This window comes from Temnothorax americanus, unplaced genomic scaffold, assembly GCF_048541705.1.
Source record: "Temnothorax americanus isolate GAGA-0224 unplaced genomic scaffold, ASM4854170v1 Scaffold6, whole genome shotgun sequence".
Taxonomy (NCBI): domain Eukaryota; kingdom Metazoa; phylum Arthropoda; class Insecta; order Hymenoptera; family Formicidae; genus Temnothorax; species Temnothorax americanus.
The window spans coordinates 5,980,418-6,000,064 of NW_027509751.1; the positions used below are offsets into that span (position 1 = coordinate 5,980,418).

Consider the following 19,647-nt stretch of genomic DNA (forward strand, 5'->3'; position numbering starts at 1 on the left):
AGCGCGAGACAATTTGTGCGGAATGTATCAAAATACAAATTAAAATTACTTGAGAACAGTCACCTCGGTCACCTCTGAGGTGATTTTTACACCCCGGTGTCGAAAAAACGAAGTTTCATGTCACAGTAATTTTCTTTATTGATCGCGAATCTATACCTTTCATTCAAAGATTCCGAGACCCAAACCTACATAATAGAAAGCATTTGGAATCTGTACATTCATAATACTGATGTATTGAAACTTGCTGGGGTGTAGAAATTAGGTGATCGTTTACTTTACAAAAGTTAATACAGTATAATAAAAATTTATATTCGTAAATTTCGTTTATTGACTCCCCTCAGGGTTGCAAGGCATTTTGTAGGGACGTTCCCAACCCTTTACTCAATATTACCCTTCTCCTCTCACTTTAACCCTTTGGACCAACGCCAACGGTTTAACGTCTCTTTCCGAAAGACGGAGCCCAGTTTGCTCCGCACAAGAGCCTATCTTGCACGGAGAGGCGCAGCTTTCTGAAAAACGTGTCATGTTTACATGGCTCTAGTGGACTCGAACCTGGTTCCTCAGATTACGAGTCTGGCACTTTACCACTAGACCACACTGCCGTTCTTAGTATAAGAGTTTATATTATAAATGAGTTTATATTATAAATGAGTCTGTATAATATGTTGTTAGAACGATGGTAATTTGGTTCTAGAAGTTATGTAGACATGGCGGTTCGTTCACCGCAACGCGCGCACTTACTGTAACGATAAAGTATTAGTTCTCTTTTATGTCTTGTCAAATCGAGTCACGTAAATACATTGCACGTGTACATAATTTCTTTGAGCAATTATATTTGTGCTACCAAGAAAACAAGTCTCTATCCTTTCTTCCCTTGTTTCTTCCGAACGACTTGTGCTGAGAGTCTGGAAGTCTGGATACGGTTTTTTTTAGAGCTTTTCATAATAAGAGAGAACGATGGCTTCAATTGGACCGACTTCCCGTATCACATCTCTGACAGGGCCAGGTAATGATAGACTCTGGAAGTTCCAGATTCAGAATCATCTTCGAGTAAAGAACGCTCTAAAGATCGCACTCGGCGAGGAAAAGAGGGCGGCTGGAACGGCAGAAGTTGTGAAGAAATGGGAAGAGGCGGATGTCTATGCAATGTCGATCATCGGCGACACCGTGCAGTGGGTCCAAATCGATTTTAGCCGGCCAAAAATGAAAAAAATAAAATATAAAATTGTAAGGAAATATGTGTTTTTCTTGTTTCCTAATAAACAAATGCACGCAAAAATAAAAGTTTTAATAAAATATGCCATTGTTTGAGAAGAAAATTCATGATCGCACTAAGTGTATTGCATAGCTCACTTAAGCAATTCAAATAAGTAATCCAAATATAGAGCGATTATTTAAAGTTATTGTTGAAGTGACTAATAAAACATTTTTTCTTATAATTTATCAACATGTGAGCCTCTAAAAAACCACTGATATCATTCTTAAATTAATTCAAATTAATTTAGTTTTTAAATTTCTACAACCACTTTATATAATTCAAAATAGACCACATATCATGTTGTAGAAAAAAACTTCCATCGACTTCCACGATGGGGCTTCTCCTACATAAGGTGTATACTCATAAGAACTGATATACAATACGAGAACACGCGATTCCCAGCGATTCTCAAGATACAACAGATTCTGTATTGCTACGCGTGGCGCAAATGCCATGCCGCTACGCGGCGCATCGCCAGTATTCTTTCTCGTAATTAAAATTCAACATCGATTCCTATAACTAGGGCCGCTCAGCACGGTTTTTCCAGCGATCCTTCTAAGGAGTCAGGACATGCTCACCCACGTTTATTATTCTTTTTCAGGTTAAAATTCTTATTTTTCAGGTTAAAATTCTTATTTTTCAGGAAATTCTTATTTTTCTTATTATTCATTCTTTTGAGTGTACAGTACGAACAAAACATGGTTTCTCTTACGCGACTTCAAGATGAAGCAATGGAAAATGTCGATCTGTCTTCTCGTGTCAAATTTCTTGAAGATTTTATTTTGAATAAATTAGGTCTTTCGAAATGTTTGCTTTCTACTGATTGTGAGAAAGATTTAAATAATTTTATTCATCTCTTTCTTAATAAGATTATGCAAAGAAAATCAAAATTCCGAAGAAATTCGCATGAATTCATCAAAAAATACAAGTCATGGTTAGATAAAGAATTGGTCATTCCAAATTCATTACTTTCTATTAATAAGAATAAAGTTAGGGAATCTATTTCTTCTGATAAGCGTGGGCGTCCAAAAGTTCCATTCGAAGATGCAAGTGAAAGAACGAAAAGACGAAGATGTTCGAAATTGTTAGCATCTCATCCTTTCGAAGAAATCACATCGACTGTAACTATGGGTTTATATAAGATGGGTAAAAGAGAGGTTGCTGGTTGTATTGCTGATACTGTATCATCTGCCTCTGTTAAAAAACAACCTGAAAAATGTCAATATTCGGAAGATCAGGCATTATCATTATTAATAGAAGGGAAACTAACAAAATCCCAATATAATTTAATCCGTTCGCAGGCAAAAGAGATGGGAAGTGATTTGTATCCCAGTTATAAACAAATATTTAAGGCAAAGAAGCGATGCTATCCTGACGGAATAAAAGTTACTGATACTTCTGCAGAAGTTCCTTTGCAGTCTCTTCTGAATCATACGACTTTTCGTTTACTTAAAGCATGTGAGCCAGTTTTAATATCATCGGGTATATCAGTACAAAAACTCGAATTAATTGTGAAATGGGGCTTTGATGGTTCATCTGGACAATCTCAGTATAAGCAAAACGCTTCTTCTGGTTTGGAAGTTTCAGATCATAATCTTTTCGCGACATGGCTCGTTCCATTGCAGCTCAGATATACATCTCCAAATGGAAAAATGTCTGTATTGTGGAGCAATCCTCGTCCATCTTCAGTGAGATATTGTAGGCCTTTGCGTTTTCAGTTTCTGAAAGAAACTGCGGCCGTTATAAAAAGTGAAGAAGAGTACGTGACTTCACAGATAACCCAGTTATTTCCACTAAAATTGAGAGAACCATTCAAAATCGTGATATATTTCAAAATGTTATTAACAATGGCAGACGGAAAGGTGTGGAATGCATTGAATGACAGTTCCAGTATGAAATGTTACATTTGTAAAGCAACACCTAAAGATCTGAAACAGTTTAACCTGACTAGTCGTCACATAGATGAATCTGCTCTGTCATTTGGTATCTCTCCACTTCATTGTTTGATAAGATGTTTCGAGTGTCTCATTCATATTGCATACAGACTCACATTGAAAAAATGGCGAATTACAGGTACCGATAAATTGGAATTTGAGAAACAAAAAAAATTCATTCAACATCAGCTCCGACAGCAATTGGGATTAATCGTAGATCTTCCAAAACAAAATAGTGGAAACACGAATGACGGCAATACTGCCCGTAGATTCTTTGAAAATCCAACAATGTCCAGTGAAATTACCGGAATTGATAATGGCCTTATCATTCGGTTTTCTACTTTATTGAAAGCCATTTCTTGCGGTTTTGAGATCGATTCCATTAAATTCGGCGAATATTGTAAGGAAACTGCAGACCTGTACAGGAAGGTTTATGATTGGTACCCAATGCCCCCAACTGTACATAAATTATTAGATCATGGCGAGATGATTGTATCGACAGCCATTCTTCCACTTGGACTCTTATCTGAAGAAGCTCAAGAAGCAAGAAATAAGGATTGTCGATACTTCAGAGAGCACCACACGAGAAAATGTTCGCGTGTAGCAACAAATGAGGATTTATTTAAAAGATTGCTTGTTTCGTCTGATCCTTACATTACATCTCTTAGACGAACTTGTCCCAAAAAAAGTGGCGCTATTTCTGCAGACGTTTTAAACCTACTGAAACAACCTGATGTCATTAAGGAAAATGAGTCTGATAATGATGATAACGATAATAATGATGAAAACTAAGTTATAATGAATGGGACAAAACTGTAAAAATATTTATAATAAAAAGAGAAATCAACAAAATATAATAATTAAAGAACATATTAAAAACAAATAGCAAAATAAAAAATAAAACCAACAAAAAAATAAAAAAATATAAAACCAACAAAAAATATAAAAAATAAAATCAACAAAAAAACGAAAAATGGGGCTGCATTTCTTTCTACGTCCTTGTCGTTAGTCCTGGGTAATGCTAAAGGAAAGAAAAATTATTGTCAATAACGTCATACTTCATTCTCATTCATATTGTATATTTTACATATTTTATCATAAAAATATTAAATAATACAAAGTGAAATGTGACTGAACACTTCCGCAAATATATATGTAAAATATCTTATCATAAATTTTATTATAAAATATAAATATTCTAGGAAGTTCAGATTTTTGGCCGGCTAAAATCGATTTGGACCCACTGTGCCGTGGACTCGGATATCGCGATCGATCTGACGGAATGCATTGACTCGGCTGAAATGTGGATCAAGATCGCAATTCGTTGATCGACGCTGTTCAGTGTCTCACGATGGGCGATATGTTCATAGACGAGTACGTAAAGGATACTAAGAATAAGATTACGAAGCTCAAGGCCGCAGACGAGATGATTACAGATAGTATGTTGCAAGTATTACCTGGCGTGCCAGAAACGTATAAGTTTTACAAAGTCACGTGAGACAATAAAAAAGAAGAGGAGAAGACACTTGAATCTCTATGGCGCGAACTTCTGAGAGCCGACGAACGGGAACAGAAAACCGGAACTAATTCAGCGTTTGCTGCCAAGGGTGGCAAGGATAAACAGCAAAAGGATCAGACGAAGATGTCTAAATTAAAAAGCCAAAAAAATAAGGGATCGAAAGGCTGTTTTTTATGTGGTAAGACTGGATATTTTAAGGCTGAATGTCCCCAGCTCAAGAAAGAATGAAAAGGAACGGGTGGCGATGCAGCCACATTCGTGTGTCAGGCGGAAGCTTGTGTGAGCGAATCGGACGGGTGGATAACAGACAGTGGCGCGAGCATTCATATGGTCAATAATCGCCGGAGTCTATTCTGCGAGCTCGAAGAAAGCAGGGGCGGCGAATCTATCAAACTAGCGGACGACAACAAGGTTGTCTCAAAGGGCATCGGCAAGGTTAAGGTCGAGGTATGGCTCAGTGGGAGATGGAAAGAAGTCACTATCAAAGAAGTTCGATGCCTAGTTTAAAAAGGAACTTTTTTGCTTTCAATGCAACCAGACATGGGCACAAAGTGATTACGATCAAGAACGAGATCAAAGTAATGTATAAGGGCCAAGTTAGTGCGTTAGGTACCTGGGACGGAAGTCTTTATCGAATGAAGTTTCGTTCGAAACGGTCTCAAGCTTATACATCGACAATAATTTCGTTACAACTTGTACATAAGAAGATGCATGGGCCATACGAGCGCAGAAATGCTGAGGAAAATGATCAAAAACAAGGCTGTAACCATCGAACTGAGCGACGTTGAAGAGTTCGAGTGCGATCGAGGCTTGTGAGTACGGGAAACAAACAAGAAGATCTTTTCCATCGGCTACACCCAGATTGGCTACCTCTACTTTCCGGGGAAAATAATGGTCGGAGATCTTGTACATACAGATGTGAGCGGCCCACATGAAGTAACCTATAACAGAGCACGATGGTTTATGGTACTTAAAGACAAGCAAGTAAATACCGAATGGTGCATATTTTAAGAAGCAAAGAAGAGGCTGCGAGTAAGGTGCTCGAATACTGCGCTTACGTTAAAACACAGCTTGGGAGGAATGTCAAGGTTGTAAAATGTGACAACGGTCGAGAGTACGTTAACGAGAAGTTGAAGAATGCTCTGGCCAAGAATGGGACTGTGCAGTTGTGTTAGAATTGACGGCGCCTTACAATCCCGACTAAAACGGCAAAGCCGAACGCGAGATCCGTACGTTGACAGAGACAGCTAGGTCAACGCTACATGGACGTGGATTGCTAAGGATACTTTGAGGCGAAGCGGTACAAACGGCAGCGTATCTCAGAAACATGATTTGCACATCCAAAAGCGGAAATCAAACATCTTTCAAACTTTGGTTCAACAAGAAGCCCGACTTGTTGAAGCTGGAAGTATTCGATTCGAATTGTTATGAGAATATTCCGAAGATCAAGCGCCGAAAATGAGATAAAAAGGCTGAGAAACGAATCTTCGTTGGATATCAAGGCAGCAATAACTGTATCTGTATCTGTATCTATGATCCCATTAGACGGAAAGTGGGAGTCGCGGCAACGATAACACTTAGTAACAAGGAAGGTAATATCTGTTTTTCAAAGGTAACACCGGTCGCAAAAGTGGATGAAAGCGAAGGCAAGCTCACGGAAAATTCTAGCAAGTCAGGCGAGGCTGAAGAAACTGCTGGACAAGACAAAACAGCGGAAAACCAGTCCTCGGCCACACCTAGAAGAGTCACACGCGAAGATCCAGTGAAGCTTCGAGATCGGAACATTCGGAACACACTAAAGCAACCGGAGAGGTATATGTGCAAGCTTGTATCAGTGGTTGGGCCGGCAAGTTATGCCAAAGCTATTAAAGAACCGGACGCCAACAAGTGGGAGCAAGCCATCACTGAAGAAATTGAAGCCCACAAGAAGAACGTGACATGAAAGATCGAGGGAAGACCGGCAGATATCGTAAACCCATATCCTGCAAAGGGGTATTTAAGGTAAAGCAGACACCAGGAGAAGAAGATCGTTACAAAGCCAAGCTGGTAGCCAGAGGCTTTACACAGCGAGCAGGTGTCGATTACGAAGAGACCTTCGCTCCGGTTGTGCGCTACGAGAGCGTACGTGCACTATTGGCGAAGGCGGCGGTCGAGAATCTTGAAATGAAGCAATTCGATGTAAAAACGTCGTTTCTACACAGAGAACTAAAACATAATATTGGTACAAATAATGAAGTTGAACTACCAGAAGGTCCACGGCCGAAAAACGAGAGGATCGTGAAACTGGTAAAGAGCTTATACGGCTTGAAGCAGTTGCCGTACTGTTGGAACAAAACGTTCGATGATTTTCTCAGTAGCTACAAGTTTGAAAAATCTCCGGCGGACAATTGCATCTACATAGGCAAGAAAGATGACGAGTGGATTTACTTGGCACTTTACGTAGATGACGGGTTAGTCATGAGCACCTCTCTAAAAGTATTAAAGCAGTTCTTACAAGAACTAAAGGCTAAGTTTGAAGTCAAAGTAAACGAGCCGCGGTACTTCGTTGGACTAAATTTTTAAATGTCAATTATCTCTATTTTACAATACAATTTTCTGTTCTGAGCTCTCTTAATTACTCTTTATTTCATCAACATTTACGTAAGAATTATGAAGAAAACTGCGGTAAAAACGGTAATTATACTTCTGACATATATTAAATATCAATACATTTCCACATAACTGCAGTATAGGCATCAAATAAGTAGGTATTTGATTAACAAATCACAGTTTTATTTATTAATTTTATAAATGTGCATAAGACGTTAGTTATTTCAGTGCAAAGAAGATGCAAATACTTATCGGAAAGATGCCAACACTGTAAAATAAGACATTGACGTCTGCAGTATCTAAAAAAATAAGAGATATAAAACTTACAATACTTAATTAAATATAGCATTATATATACATATAAATAACATATTAATTAATTAATTGATTAATTGATTAAATTTTTGTTTTATTATTTGTACCGTACAAAAGTTTTCCAGCGACATTACGAATAGTTTTCCAGCCATTAGCTTGCACGATATACGACTTCTTATCAAGATCAGTACAATGTCCTTCTGTATCTGGACAGGCATATTATACCAGAAGCATGAATACCTGCAATCTGGGACTTTTAATATCCGATGCGTCCGCAACAATTGCGCTCCGATCACTCACGTTGATTCGTGAACGTTCGAGCTTTGGTCCAGCAGATATTGCGCCAATAAGCTAAGAAAAAACAAGTGAACCAGTTGGCCACATATGAACATAACGCATGTCGCCATCCCGTCCCATTGGAATGGGGCAAGCCTGCTCACTAACTAAAAAAAAAAAAGAAAAAGAAGTGAAATGTTCGATCGCTGTAATTTCCATCTTTATTCAGACTTACTTGAACTGCAGAGATACTTATGATGATTAGGTTTAAGCCTAATATGACGAGGAAACACCACGTATAAATGCAGTGCAATAGTTGCACACAACTGATTAACAAAAAGATCGTTTAAGATATATTTAAGAAATTTAAAGTAACGTGTTGTATCAAAAATATATTTTATACAATATTATATTTTAATTCCATCGAGATTATGATTGTATATAGTGTTTCTTATTAAATGTGTTTTACTTTAGCTCAAATCTTTAATCAATTTTACGTTTAGCAAGGAACATCCTGTATATTAATATATATATATTTTACCAACTGTATTGCTCTTTGATGATTAATGACGCATTCTCTCATGACAGCAGCTTGCTCTTTTAATCTTAGTTGTCGATCTTCATATTTTACGTAGCATTCAACATTATAATTATGATTCTCGAGAGATTGCATGATGTGCTTTTTTATCGAATCGGCAACGTGCTCCAATTTGTGTCTGCAGGTCAAACGATTATTTCATCTTCCATGCGTGGATATTCTACAGGGCGTCTGGTAATTACTGTTAGATGAGCTTATTATTTCCTTAAATAACGTTTGTTTTTTTTACAATTGCTTAAAACTTTGATCAAATTTTTGGTCTTGTGAGAAAAGCTTATTTTTTTATTAAAATTAATTTTTATTTCTTTAAATTATTTTAATTTTTTTTAAATTATTTTAGAGGACAATTTAATATCTTTATCGAGCTATAGCTCTCTCAGATCATTGTGAATTGTCGGTTGCGGAGTAAAATGCGGAATCTATAGCCGTTTTCACTTACAATTAGTTGCAAACGAACAGAATTACTGATATCTCTGACGCTTACCTTACTATCGCAAACAGGCAGCAACTGTGAACGGTAAGCGTAACGTACATCAAATCGGGGCCAATGATATTTAATACAGTCGCTGTTGATGTCGTACTACTGTGCAGCCACAACCATAGCCAGTGGGTCTGAACGTCAATCCCGTAATCGAGGTCGTAGGCTAAGCTTCTCACGCGCGTGCCGTTGTGGGGTAAAATGATGTCCAGTATCGGCGAGATCATCGATGTCATGAGAAAGCACACGAGTGCGTTACACAACATAGCTGAAAAAGCAGGTATAACAATATACATATAGGTACACGCTCGCTACGCCCGACGCGACGCGACAACCCTTCATACTTAAGTAAATGATGCACAACGTTCTCCCCTTCGACGTGTAATTCACTAAAATCTCATACTCCTTCGCGGTCGGATTTATTTTCCAGTCCATTTCGATCTGCCGCAGTAACTCTTTCACCTGAAAACGGCATTTCGTGAAGAGACGCGCGGCTTTAATCGGGAATAAGGAATAATGTATTTCATTCACGCTCCGCGCCACGATCGAACGACTTTAAAGATAACGTGCAAAATGATAACGTCGTAATTAGTAACCTGCGATTCACAACGTATGCTGGTCACTACTTTAGTCATGCTTGCTAAAATAGCCACGATAGGAGGTATACACATGCACACGGCGTCTATGTCCTTTCCCCACACGTCGTACAATCTTTTCACCTATACATCAAAAATACGAACGATAAATTCGAGTATTTTTTTATTCCAGAAGTTGACACTGTCTACTACCGTAACATTAACTTGCGCGGAATTTCGGCGACTTTTCTCAGTATGCATTAAAATACTTTTCAATACGAAATGTTTCCTTTACCTGAGGCGGAAAAAATGTGAACATTACGAACATGTTGACCGATTGGATGATCTTTTTTCTAAGCTGCGACTGATATGGCCATATACCGACCATCGACGCAAACAGTTTAGTTATATTATAATAGCGCGTGTCGAACAACGCATTCATGTTAATCCGCCAACGTACTAGAAATTTGTGGGGGAAGAATTGTACGAAGGGGGACGATGCTTCGACGAGAGGGAGGAACGGAGCTGTCAGTTGCACAGACGAATCAATAGACAATACGTATTTGTCCCCGTCGCGTCACGTTGACAAGCTGTACTTAACAAAATTACATGATCCAAAATATGAATTTTTCACGCTCCAGCAAGGTAGAAAAAAAGAAAGGAGACGCGAATAAAAAATATATAGACAAAGTAGACATGTCTAACAGGGTGAAAGACCGTATTACTGACAGGGTCCATATTATTGTCAATCAAAATAAAAATACTTTTTAAAATATGAAAACTATATCTTATATATATTATTTTATTAATTTTTAATAAATTTTTTAAGAAATCTAATTATTATTATAACGATAAACTGAAACTAAAAGCCAATCCACTAATTAAAAAACTTGAAGTTCGAGAAACTCATTTTTCTGCTGAGTTACGTCCATTTTTATTAGTAGAGTAGATGTAAGTAGCTGCAAAGATTACCGATTATAGGCAAAATTTGAACAGTAAGTCTCACGGCAACACATTTTCCTGATAAAATAATATTAATTAAAAAAATATATATATATGGAATAAATTATTAATTTTTATAATATAATTATTCATATGTCAGTAATATGTTCACTCTTTCGTATTTTTCCTAATACTGTCAACAATATTATGGATATAAATCATGAAATGAACATACTGGGCAGCTTGGTGAATGACAGATAATAACCTTTATACTTCTATGTCGACTTTGTTTTGTTAGAGCGTGAACTCAGATTATCGGGATACCTACCTATTATATTCTTACATACTATATAGATACCTATTCTCAAAATTTACTTAGCACAACTGTTGAGATTAATGTAAGTAAAATTATTATTAAATCATAATATTATTCTAAAACATTAAAATATTATTCTAACATATAATATATTAAATTTATTTATGACTTTTGTGCTTGTGTGTGTAGTGCTAATGTAATTAAGAAGAAAGTAAAGAAAAATGAGTAAACAAAAAAGATGCTTATACAGCACAAATAATGTAAAAAAAGCATTATCTGCAATAAATAATGTAGGTATAAGTGCATACTACTGGCTACTTATTATACCTTAAATGTTAACATAAACTATCTGAGTGAAACAAATACCTATTCCCTCCGTTGTGCAAACCTTCGGCCGGCAGCAGTTGGGAATAAACGTTTAGTTAGAAAAACTGCCAGTAATGTGTTCATCTGGTTGCCAGAATTAGGAACACAAGATTTAGAGGTACCAGTATCAGGTGCAATTAAGCTTGGGTTATTATTATATTAATTAAAAATTAAGAATCAATTTTATTTTATCAACTTTCTTATTTTATTTTTAAAGTTCATAATTGGAGCAATTAATCAGAAAAAAATATTTTAAAAAGATAAAGTATCATTGCTTGTATATATATATATATATATTAAATTAAATGTTACTGAATGCTTAATATGCCAGTAATACGGTCTTTCACCCTATGTAGCCAGAAGAATAAAATTAATTCTGAGAAATTTAAGGAAGAAATGTTAATTCTGAAGAGGCCACGCGTAGTTCAGTTTTCGATACAAGAGAGCAGATTACGCAATATGCGGCGGATAAAGTGTATTAAAAGTCTATTAGTCACTTCTCTTATCATTTATGTCAATTTCTTCCATATTTTAAAAGATCAAAATCTGTTGCGCGCATTAGAACTTTTTGCAGGATTTTTAACGAATATATGTCTCACGTAAAAATGTATCGAATGGCTCGGTCTTCAATGATTCAAAAAAAATGTCCCAGTTTATATGGATTAAATAAAATATATTTTTTAAACTGCACTATGTATGTACATATATACAGTACAAAATTACCTTTTTCAAAAAAAGGTAAAGAAAGGTTCCAAGTACACGCGCAATGTATGTTGTGTAAATCCAAAAATCCTAAATGGTAGTAGCTTTATTTCTCTCTAACAAAATAATCCACAAAATTGCGTTACTTAACTCAACCCAAGTGATACGTATATTTCAAAAAAAAAAAAAAATGTAGAATCTTTAAATTGCGCCAATTGCAAAAAGAATATATATATATATATATATATATATATATATATATATATTGCTTTGAAAAATAATTATTGCGCAACTACTTTTAAAAAATAAAACGTAAGTGGTACGTATCTTTGTATTCCTATTCAAGGGTCTTCTCATTCACAACCTAAGCTTTAATTCTTTTTAATAAAATTATAATATTACAAAGAATCATTTTAATCACAAAGAATTAAAGAGATAATAATACAAATTAATAGTATATTACACTACAAGGGCCGAAAGTTGAATTTTCGGCCCTGCGCGTCATGATGCCCCTCGGCTTCGCCTCGGGGCATCATGACGAGCAGGACCGAGATTTCAACTTTTGGCCTGCGTAGTGTATACGATTTTTTCTTCATAGCCGGTTGAAAGTACTTTTTTAATTTTTTTTTTTTTAACTTTAAAGGTTAATAAGCATGTTTTTGATGCCTGCCCCCGACATTTGCGGCACGAGCGAAGCGAGTGCTGCTGGTCGTGGGGGCAGGCATCAAATACATTCGAAGAGTCAAGTCTTGTCATATTTTGTAAAAATAAATTAAATCCATTCTATCAAAAATAGATTGTATCGATCAACAGACTTCTTTGGCAACGTATCTGTATTTATTATCAATCGCGCTTCTGCATCGAAATTTCGTATAACTTCTTCCTCGTCTACGGATTCATCAGATGACATATTGTTCATTTTTGCTAGATTATTGAATTGACTTTAATAATATTTTAATATTAAATTAACTGACGAGAGACAGAACAATATTGATGACTATTTTTAAGGTTAAAGGGCGTTAAGGTTTAAGGTTATAGAGAGCGCGCGTGTACTTCTCACAGGGAGTAAATGTTAAACTTTCGTTCCTGCTATTAGGGACAAAAGTACGTACTTTCGACCGAGGTGTATGAAGAAAAAATATTTAATTAAAATAAAATAAATAAATTTTTCTCAATACTAGGCCGAAAGTACGTCGTTCCGGCTTCCATCTTACGGCAGAAAGCCTAACTTTTATGCCGTGATAGTGTCGCGCATGCGCTCTGCGACAGCGGGCCGAAAGAAATTACTCATACACTGATGAGACTGGTACACAATACACAAGACGGCCGAAAGTCGAGAGTCGCTCACTCTGTTACATAGAAACTTATTCGCGCGCATTAATACAATAAAAGAAGTTCCCATCATACAGTAGAACCTCTATCTTCTGTATTAACATTCTAACCACACTCCGCTAACTACTCTTGATTTCTAACCTTAAAATTTATTTACAATTGATGTACGCCAATATTTGACAGTTATCTAATTTTGTGAATTGTGCATAATAGAAATTGCTATTACTACAATTATGAGTGCAAATGAATCATCCGATGAATCATCAGATGAAGATGAAGTTAACAGAAATTTTGAAGCCGAAGCGCAATTAATTATTGAAACTGACACCTTACCTAAGAAATCTGCCGAGAGATACCTACTTGTGTACGAAACATATAAAAAATGGAAAACGGAACATAAAAATGCATTGTCACAATCCGAAGAAGATAATCTTATAGTATATTTTCAAAGTTTACAAACAAGGTTAAGTCCGGCAACGTTGTGGAGTGTGTACTCAATGTTGAAAAACATTGTTTTAGTACGAATGAAATTGCATTCGTGTGTTAAATGATATTGATGCCTGCCCCGACATTTGCTGCACGAGCGAAGCGAGTGCTGCTGGTCGGGGACAGGCTTCAAATCAAATACATCTAAATAAATAAATGTAGTTATTTTTCTGGAATACTTATTTTTTATTAATTTGTAAAACGAACTTTTATTATAGTTTTATGAAGCTTGGTCATTATTTTGCGAGTAATAAAAATTATTAACAATATTGCCATGAAACACACAATTTTCATATTTTATACTTAAATCTTTGATTTTAGCTGAATGAGTAGAAGTTAAATCTGATGCCTGGTTATCCCTTTCAGTTGTTTCAAATTTATTTCTTTTTATTGGTGGTTTATTTTCTTTCTGACAGTGAACAACAGAGATCGGTGGTTTGTTCATGAAATGCGTTGGCTTGATTGATTCACTATTAGCATTTACAACTATTTTTCTCTTGCTCCCGGCATAAAAAAATGTTGGTGACTGTTTTGACTGTCCTGGTAGAATCAGTTCTTTTGGTAAAGTATAGATTCTTTTGGTAAAATCGATTCTTCTGGTGGAATCAATTTCTCTAGTTCTGCTAAAGCGTCATTATCAACTTCGAACTCTTCATGAAAATCATCATAACCAATTTCTAATGTGTTTCATGGCAATATTGTTAATAATTTTTATTACTCGCAAAATAATGACCAAGCTTCATAAAACTATAATAAAAGTTCGTTTTACAAATTAATAAAAAATAAGTATTCCAGAAAAATAACTACATTTATTTATTTAGATGTATTTGATTTGAAGCCTGCCCCCGACCAGCAGCACTCGCTTCGCTCGTGCAGCAAATGTCGGGCAGGCATCAATATCATTTAACACACGAATGCAATTTCATTCGTACTTTCGGCCTAGTATTGAGAAAAATAGTATACACTACATGGGCAAAAAGTTGAGAGCCCTGAACTGCGCGCCATGATGCCCTCGGCTTCGCCTCGGGCATCATGGCGCGCAGTGCAGGAATCTCAACTTTCTGCCCTTGTAATGTAATATACTATTTCTTGTAAAAAAACTTGGCGCTGTTAGACCTTGAAATAAAGTACTAAAATTTTAATTGAATTTAATAAAGCACAAAATTCTTGAATGAATAAAAAAGCAATAAACATAATTTAGGGAAGTATGCAGCAGAAGTAAAAAAACTGCGCCAAGTTTTTACAAGAAAAATCTATTTATTTTATTTCAATTAAGAAGGTTCGGTTGCTTCATCGAGGGGAGTAGTGGGCCGCGGGAGTTCTGGCAACAGCGTACTAGCGTTTGAAATAGTGGGAGTGGAGGGGATTGCTCTGATTGGTCGCCGCGTGTATAGTGCGTGCTGTTGCTCACGACCGTGGCAGTCTAGCAAACAAAAAATCAAGCAATTTATGTTTTAATAATTAATTTTTCTACGAAATGTGCGGTAACCTTCCCCTTTCTTTTACTCATTTATTTGTAAATTATTAAGTTACATGTGCATATTTTTTTCCTTATTATTTGCATTTTTTCTTGCACTCATTTCATTCTGAAGGTGTGCAATATGTCGTTTTCCATAAGAACCTAGATGTTAAAAAGTACAATTTTTCGAGTAGATTTTTTTCAAAACGGAACGGTGAAAAATTCCCCAAAAATTCACATAATTCTATTTTGCATTCCAGAACAACATATTAAAATTTCATGAAACTGGCTGCATTTTTTTGTAGCAACGGAACCTCCTTAAATATTTTTATTTTGTACTGTTCAGTAAAATTTGAATCAGCGCGCAGCGCACTCTAGTGTGGCACTTATTATGTTTGAGAACCATTCTTAAACAAGCAAGATGGCCACGACCGTGATACAAGGCGAACGTCGTTGTATGATTCTCTCAATAAAAGTGAAATCCAGTGAATTTACAGTCCACTAATCATTCTCGTAACCAACATGGTTCTTTGAGCCGGATGCAAGGCATCGAAGTGAGCGGTTTAGAAGAGGTCCGCGGAAGAGATAAGTCCGCGGAAACCTACAGGGCGTGCAAATTGAAAACTGCAATACGAAACTTAAGGTATCCGGTTACGAGCAAAGAGAAAGGCCATCTTCCTAGCAAGCGTTGCGTTCCTGGACACGCAAGCTTCAGCACTCGCAACGTTCATAATATCATACGGATAGCATCGAGCAACAAGAGACGTCTTCGAGGCAAGTCTTCCGTTCACAAAACGCGCAAGCTTCAACGTACGAAGACAGCATTGTGAGAGGGCCGTCGTCAAGACGGGCATTGCGTTCACAAACACGCAAGATCGACATACGCAGTCATTTGGAGGCGACGTCACATATATTCAAGTTGTGCCAGCAAGTCGAAGAGAAGCATCATCGCAGTTCCCCAACAAGGGGAAGTAACATTGCAGTTCTCCGACAAGGGGAAGCATCATCGCAGTTCATCTCCGACAAGGGGAAGTATCATCGCAGTTCTCCGACAAGGAGAAGTATCACCGCCGTCTTCCGGCAAGGGGAGGTATCCCGCCATAATTCGTCGTCTTCCTACAAGGACAGGTAGCGCCCATCATCGTAGCGGGCGAGACAACAAGCAGCACATAAAGGAAACAAACTAATTAGCAAGCACTGATGGTGTCGACGGTACTATTGTCTTACGGTCGGTAAGTAAGTGAGCAACCTCCTAACCTTTCTATCCTTATCCCAATACACAGTTCCCGCGAAAAACGATTGTATTAAAGCCGTATTAAAAGCTTATATGAATTTAATAAGAATCTTTTAGAATCAAATATGTGCAAATCAATTATAATTTAAATATGTCATATTTAAATCAAATTAAAAAGTACCCCAATCTTATTTAATCTATATATGGATTAAATTAGACCTTGCTTTGTTAAAATATGTAAAATCACTCGCACAGACCTAAAGAAATGCAGAGTTAATAAGGTTTTAATTTGTCAAATGTGGATTAAACATGGTAATAAATTCAAAATTAACTTGTCAAATATAATCATATAAGTCAAATTTAAGTCATATATAAATGTTATTTGGATCTTATTAAAATTTTATATAATTTGTTTTAAATTTAAATTTATATCAATTTAAATTTAAACAAGATTATATAAAATTCTAATAAGATCCAAATAATATTTATATATGACTGTAACTCAATCTTATTTGGTCTTAATGGTTGTAGGGGAATATAATATTTTTTAAGCATACCACTTTATTAATAAGAGTGGACTTCACGATATAACTGATACAAAAATTGTGTCGCTCCGAAACAGCGTCGCGCGAGAATAGCGCGAGACAGTGTCGTGTCTTCTTGATACCGTTCTTATAACACTCTTTATCAAATTTTAATTACGAGAAACAGATCACATCGAATGCCATCTATCGGATACTTTGAGATGCAATATTCTGATCTGATCATATATATAATCTTATATGACTACACGGAGAGAAAAAATAGGGAGTAATCCCATAGAGTTACTCTCCTAAATATATCACATGGGCGCATGGTCGCGAATCGAGCCTAAGGTCCGACTGCGCCAGTAACTGTACCGATGGCGCCACCGATTTTCTACTGACAAATCATTGCACTAATATTTCCAGCGAGCTAACCTGATTTTTTCAGTATCACTCATGGAATAGCTTCGGGTCGAAACAACAGTACTGCAGCAGCAGCGCGCTGAACGTTTTGCATGCGAACTGCATCGTGATCAAAATAAATCTTTGCAGTTATACATTTTATATATATATATATATATCTATATATATAAGTACCGTCCGTCTGTCTGTCTGTCTGTCTGTCTGTCTGTATGTACGCGAACTACTCATTCGTTAGTGGACCGAATTTTTACCAAAAGTATATGAAACAGGGGTAGAATTTCCCGGGGATGAAAATGTCGTGGCCATTTTTTTGCTACCGATTTTCTGGAAACCGATTTTTCTAATTCTTCTAATTTTTCGGGAAATAATTGACTAAATTTAAAAGAATTATATATGAAACAGGGGTAGAATTTCCCGGGGAGTGCCATAAAGTGTATAGTTTTTTGTTAACAACCTTTTAGAAACTAATTTTTTTAATTTTTTTAGAGAAAGAGAGAGCAAGAGAGAGAGAGAGAGGGACCGAATTTTTACTACGAGTACATGAAATAGGGGTAGAATTTCCCGGGGAGTGCCATAAAGTGTATAGTTTTTTGTAATTTCTTTAATTTTTTTAGAGAAAGAGAGAGCAAGAGAGAGAGAGAGAGAGAGAGAGAAAGAGAATCAAATTTATTAATTTAAAATCAAATGGGATGAATATAATTTATTTAACACAAAATTGTAATAATTTATGTTTTAACATGTAATAATTTATAATAAACATGTAATAATTTATGTTTTATTATGTTTTAACATGTAATAATTTATAATAAACATGTAATAATTTATGTTTTATTATGTTAACATGTAATAATATGTAATAATTTATGTAAATTAATGTAACATGTAATAATTTATGTTTTATTATGTTATTTAACATTAATAATAAATAAATAACATATAACATAATAAAACATAAATTATTACATGTTAATAATAATTGTATTTTCGCGGCGACGTTCGCGTTCACGGCCACGCCCGCGTCCACGGCCACGCCCGCTTTCACGTCCTCGGCCTCTTCCTCCTCTGGCCCATCGTCGAGGTTTATTTATTGCTGTAAAAAATATAATTTTTATTTTTATTTAGTATTATTTATTATTATTATATATTATTTTATTATTTTATTTATTTAGTATTATTTATTATTCTATATACTTACGATGCAATATCTCATCCTCCAGTGACACTGGAGGAATCTCAGTAGCCACCACTGCAGGCTGTGGATTGTCAGCAGCCACCACTGCAGGTTGTAAATTGTCAGCAGCCACCACAGCCTGCAGTGGTGGTTGCTTGGCCAAAGCAGCGGCCAGTTGCCGCTGCAACTCCTGCAACTTCCTCTTTAAATGCCGATTTTTGGCATTAATATCCTCCATGTCATTCTAAAAAAAGATATATAAATCTATATAGATATTTAATAACGGCAATTTCTCTTTCTTTCTATCTCTCTTAACTTCATTCTCTCTCTCTCTCTCTCTCTCTCTCTCTCTCTCTCTCTCTCTCTCTCTCTCTCTCTCTTTCTCTCTCTCTCTCACACACACACACACACACACTTTCTCTTTTTCTCTCTTTTAATATCATTTTTTATCTTTCATTCTGTCATTTTTCTCTCTCTCTTTCTCTTTCTATAAAATTCAAATTTACTTACATTATGCTCCTGTGAAGTGCATGCATTTTCGCTGTTTCTTTCGATCTCTGTAGGCATTTTAAACTATATCGTATATAATATTATATACTATATTATTATATAGAAGAAATATGCAGGACAGCTTCAAAAACAATTGGAGATGTGGTACGCGTATAATATGAATATTGTGGATAAAAAGTTACCATGGTGATGGAATAAATGTATTTAAATATTTATTAAATGTAATAAATGTGTTTAAATATTTGTAATAGATATTTTTACATTAATAATTACATTTTTATTACATTTTTCTTTTAATATATATAGATAAAAAATACATTATATAAAAAAGCTGCTGTGCGCTTTTAAAAAACGGCTGCTGTGCGACGATACAGAGCAGCTGTGCGCCTGTATAAAATAGGGTGCTGTGGGCCGACACAGAGCTGCTGTGCGCCTGTACAAAAAAGGCTGCTGTGCGCTTTTAAAAAACGGCTACTGTGCGCCGAGACAGAGCTGCTGTGCGCCTGTAAAAAACGGATGTTATCCGCCGAGCCGACACAGAGCTGCTGTGCGCCTGTACAAAAAAGGCTGCTGTGCGCTTTTAAAAAACGGCTACTGTGCGCCGAGACAGAGCAGCTGTGCGCCTGTAAAAACCGGCTGT

The 19,647-nt window shown here is 36.1% G+C and overlaps 1 protein-coding gene and 1 long non-coding RNA gene across 7 annotated transcripts in view; both read right to left on the reverse strand.

The window, feature by feature from the left end:
- Positions 1-7,404: 7,404 nt before the first annotated feature.
- LOC143904951 (uncharacterized) overlaps positions 7,405-19,647 on the reverse strand; it is an 89,158-nt gene continuing 76,915 nt past the window's right edge. The window contains exons 1-9 of one of the 6 annotated variants that reach the window (XM_077419974.1): positions 9,838-10,037; positions 9,564-9,686; positions 9,312-9,429; positions 8,974-9,235; positions 8,437-8,607; positions 8,127-8,217; positions 7,916-8,058; positions 7,723-7,855; positions 7,408-7,599 (exon numbers count right to left, since the gene is read on the reverse strand). In XM_077419974.1, coding sequence (XP_077276100.1) covers positions 7,549-7,599; positions 7,723-7,855; positions 7,916-8,058; positions 8,127-8,217; positions 8,437-8,607; positions 8,974-9,235; positions 9,312-9,429; positions 9,564-9,686; positions 9,838-9,984 — 1,239 coding nt within the window. In that variant the 5' untranslated portion in view covers positions 9,985-10,037 and the 3' untranslated portion in view covers positions 7,408-7,548. Of the gene's footprint in view, positions 7,600-7,722; positions 8,059-8,126; positions 8,218-8,432; positions 8,608-8,973; positions 9,236-9,311; positions 9,430-9,563; positions 9,687-9,837; positions 10,047-19,647 lie in introns of those variants that run through there. The other 5 variants (XR_013259077.1, XR_013259075.1, XR_013259076.1 and 2 more) reach the window with 5 other exon arrangements.
- LOC143905076 (uncharacterized) lies at positions 16,623-19,211 on the reverse strand. The gene is made up of 3 exons (XR_013259104.1): positions 18,522-19,211; positions 18,369-18,416; positions 16,623-16,636 (listed from the first exon to the last, which is right to left on the reverse strand). It is a non-coding gene; the product is annotated as an uncharacterized LOC143905076 (long non-coding RNA).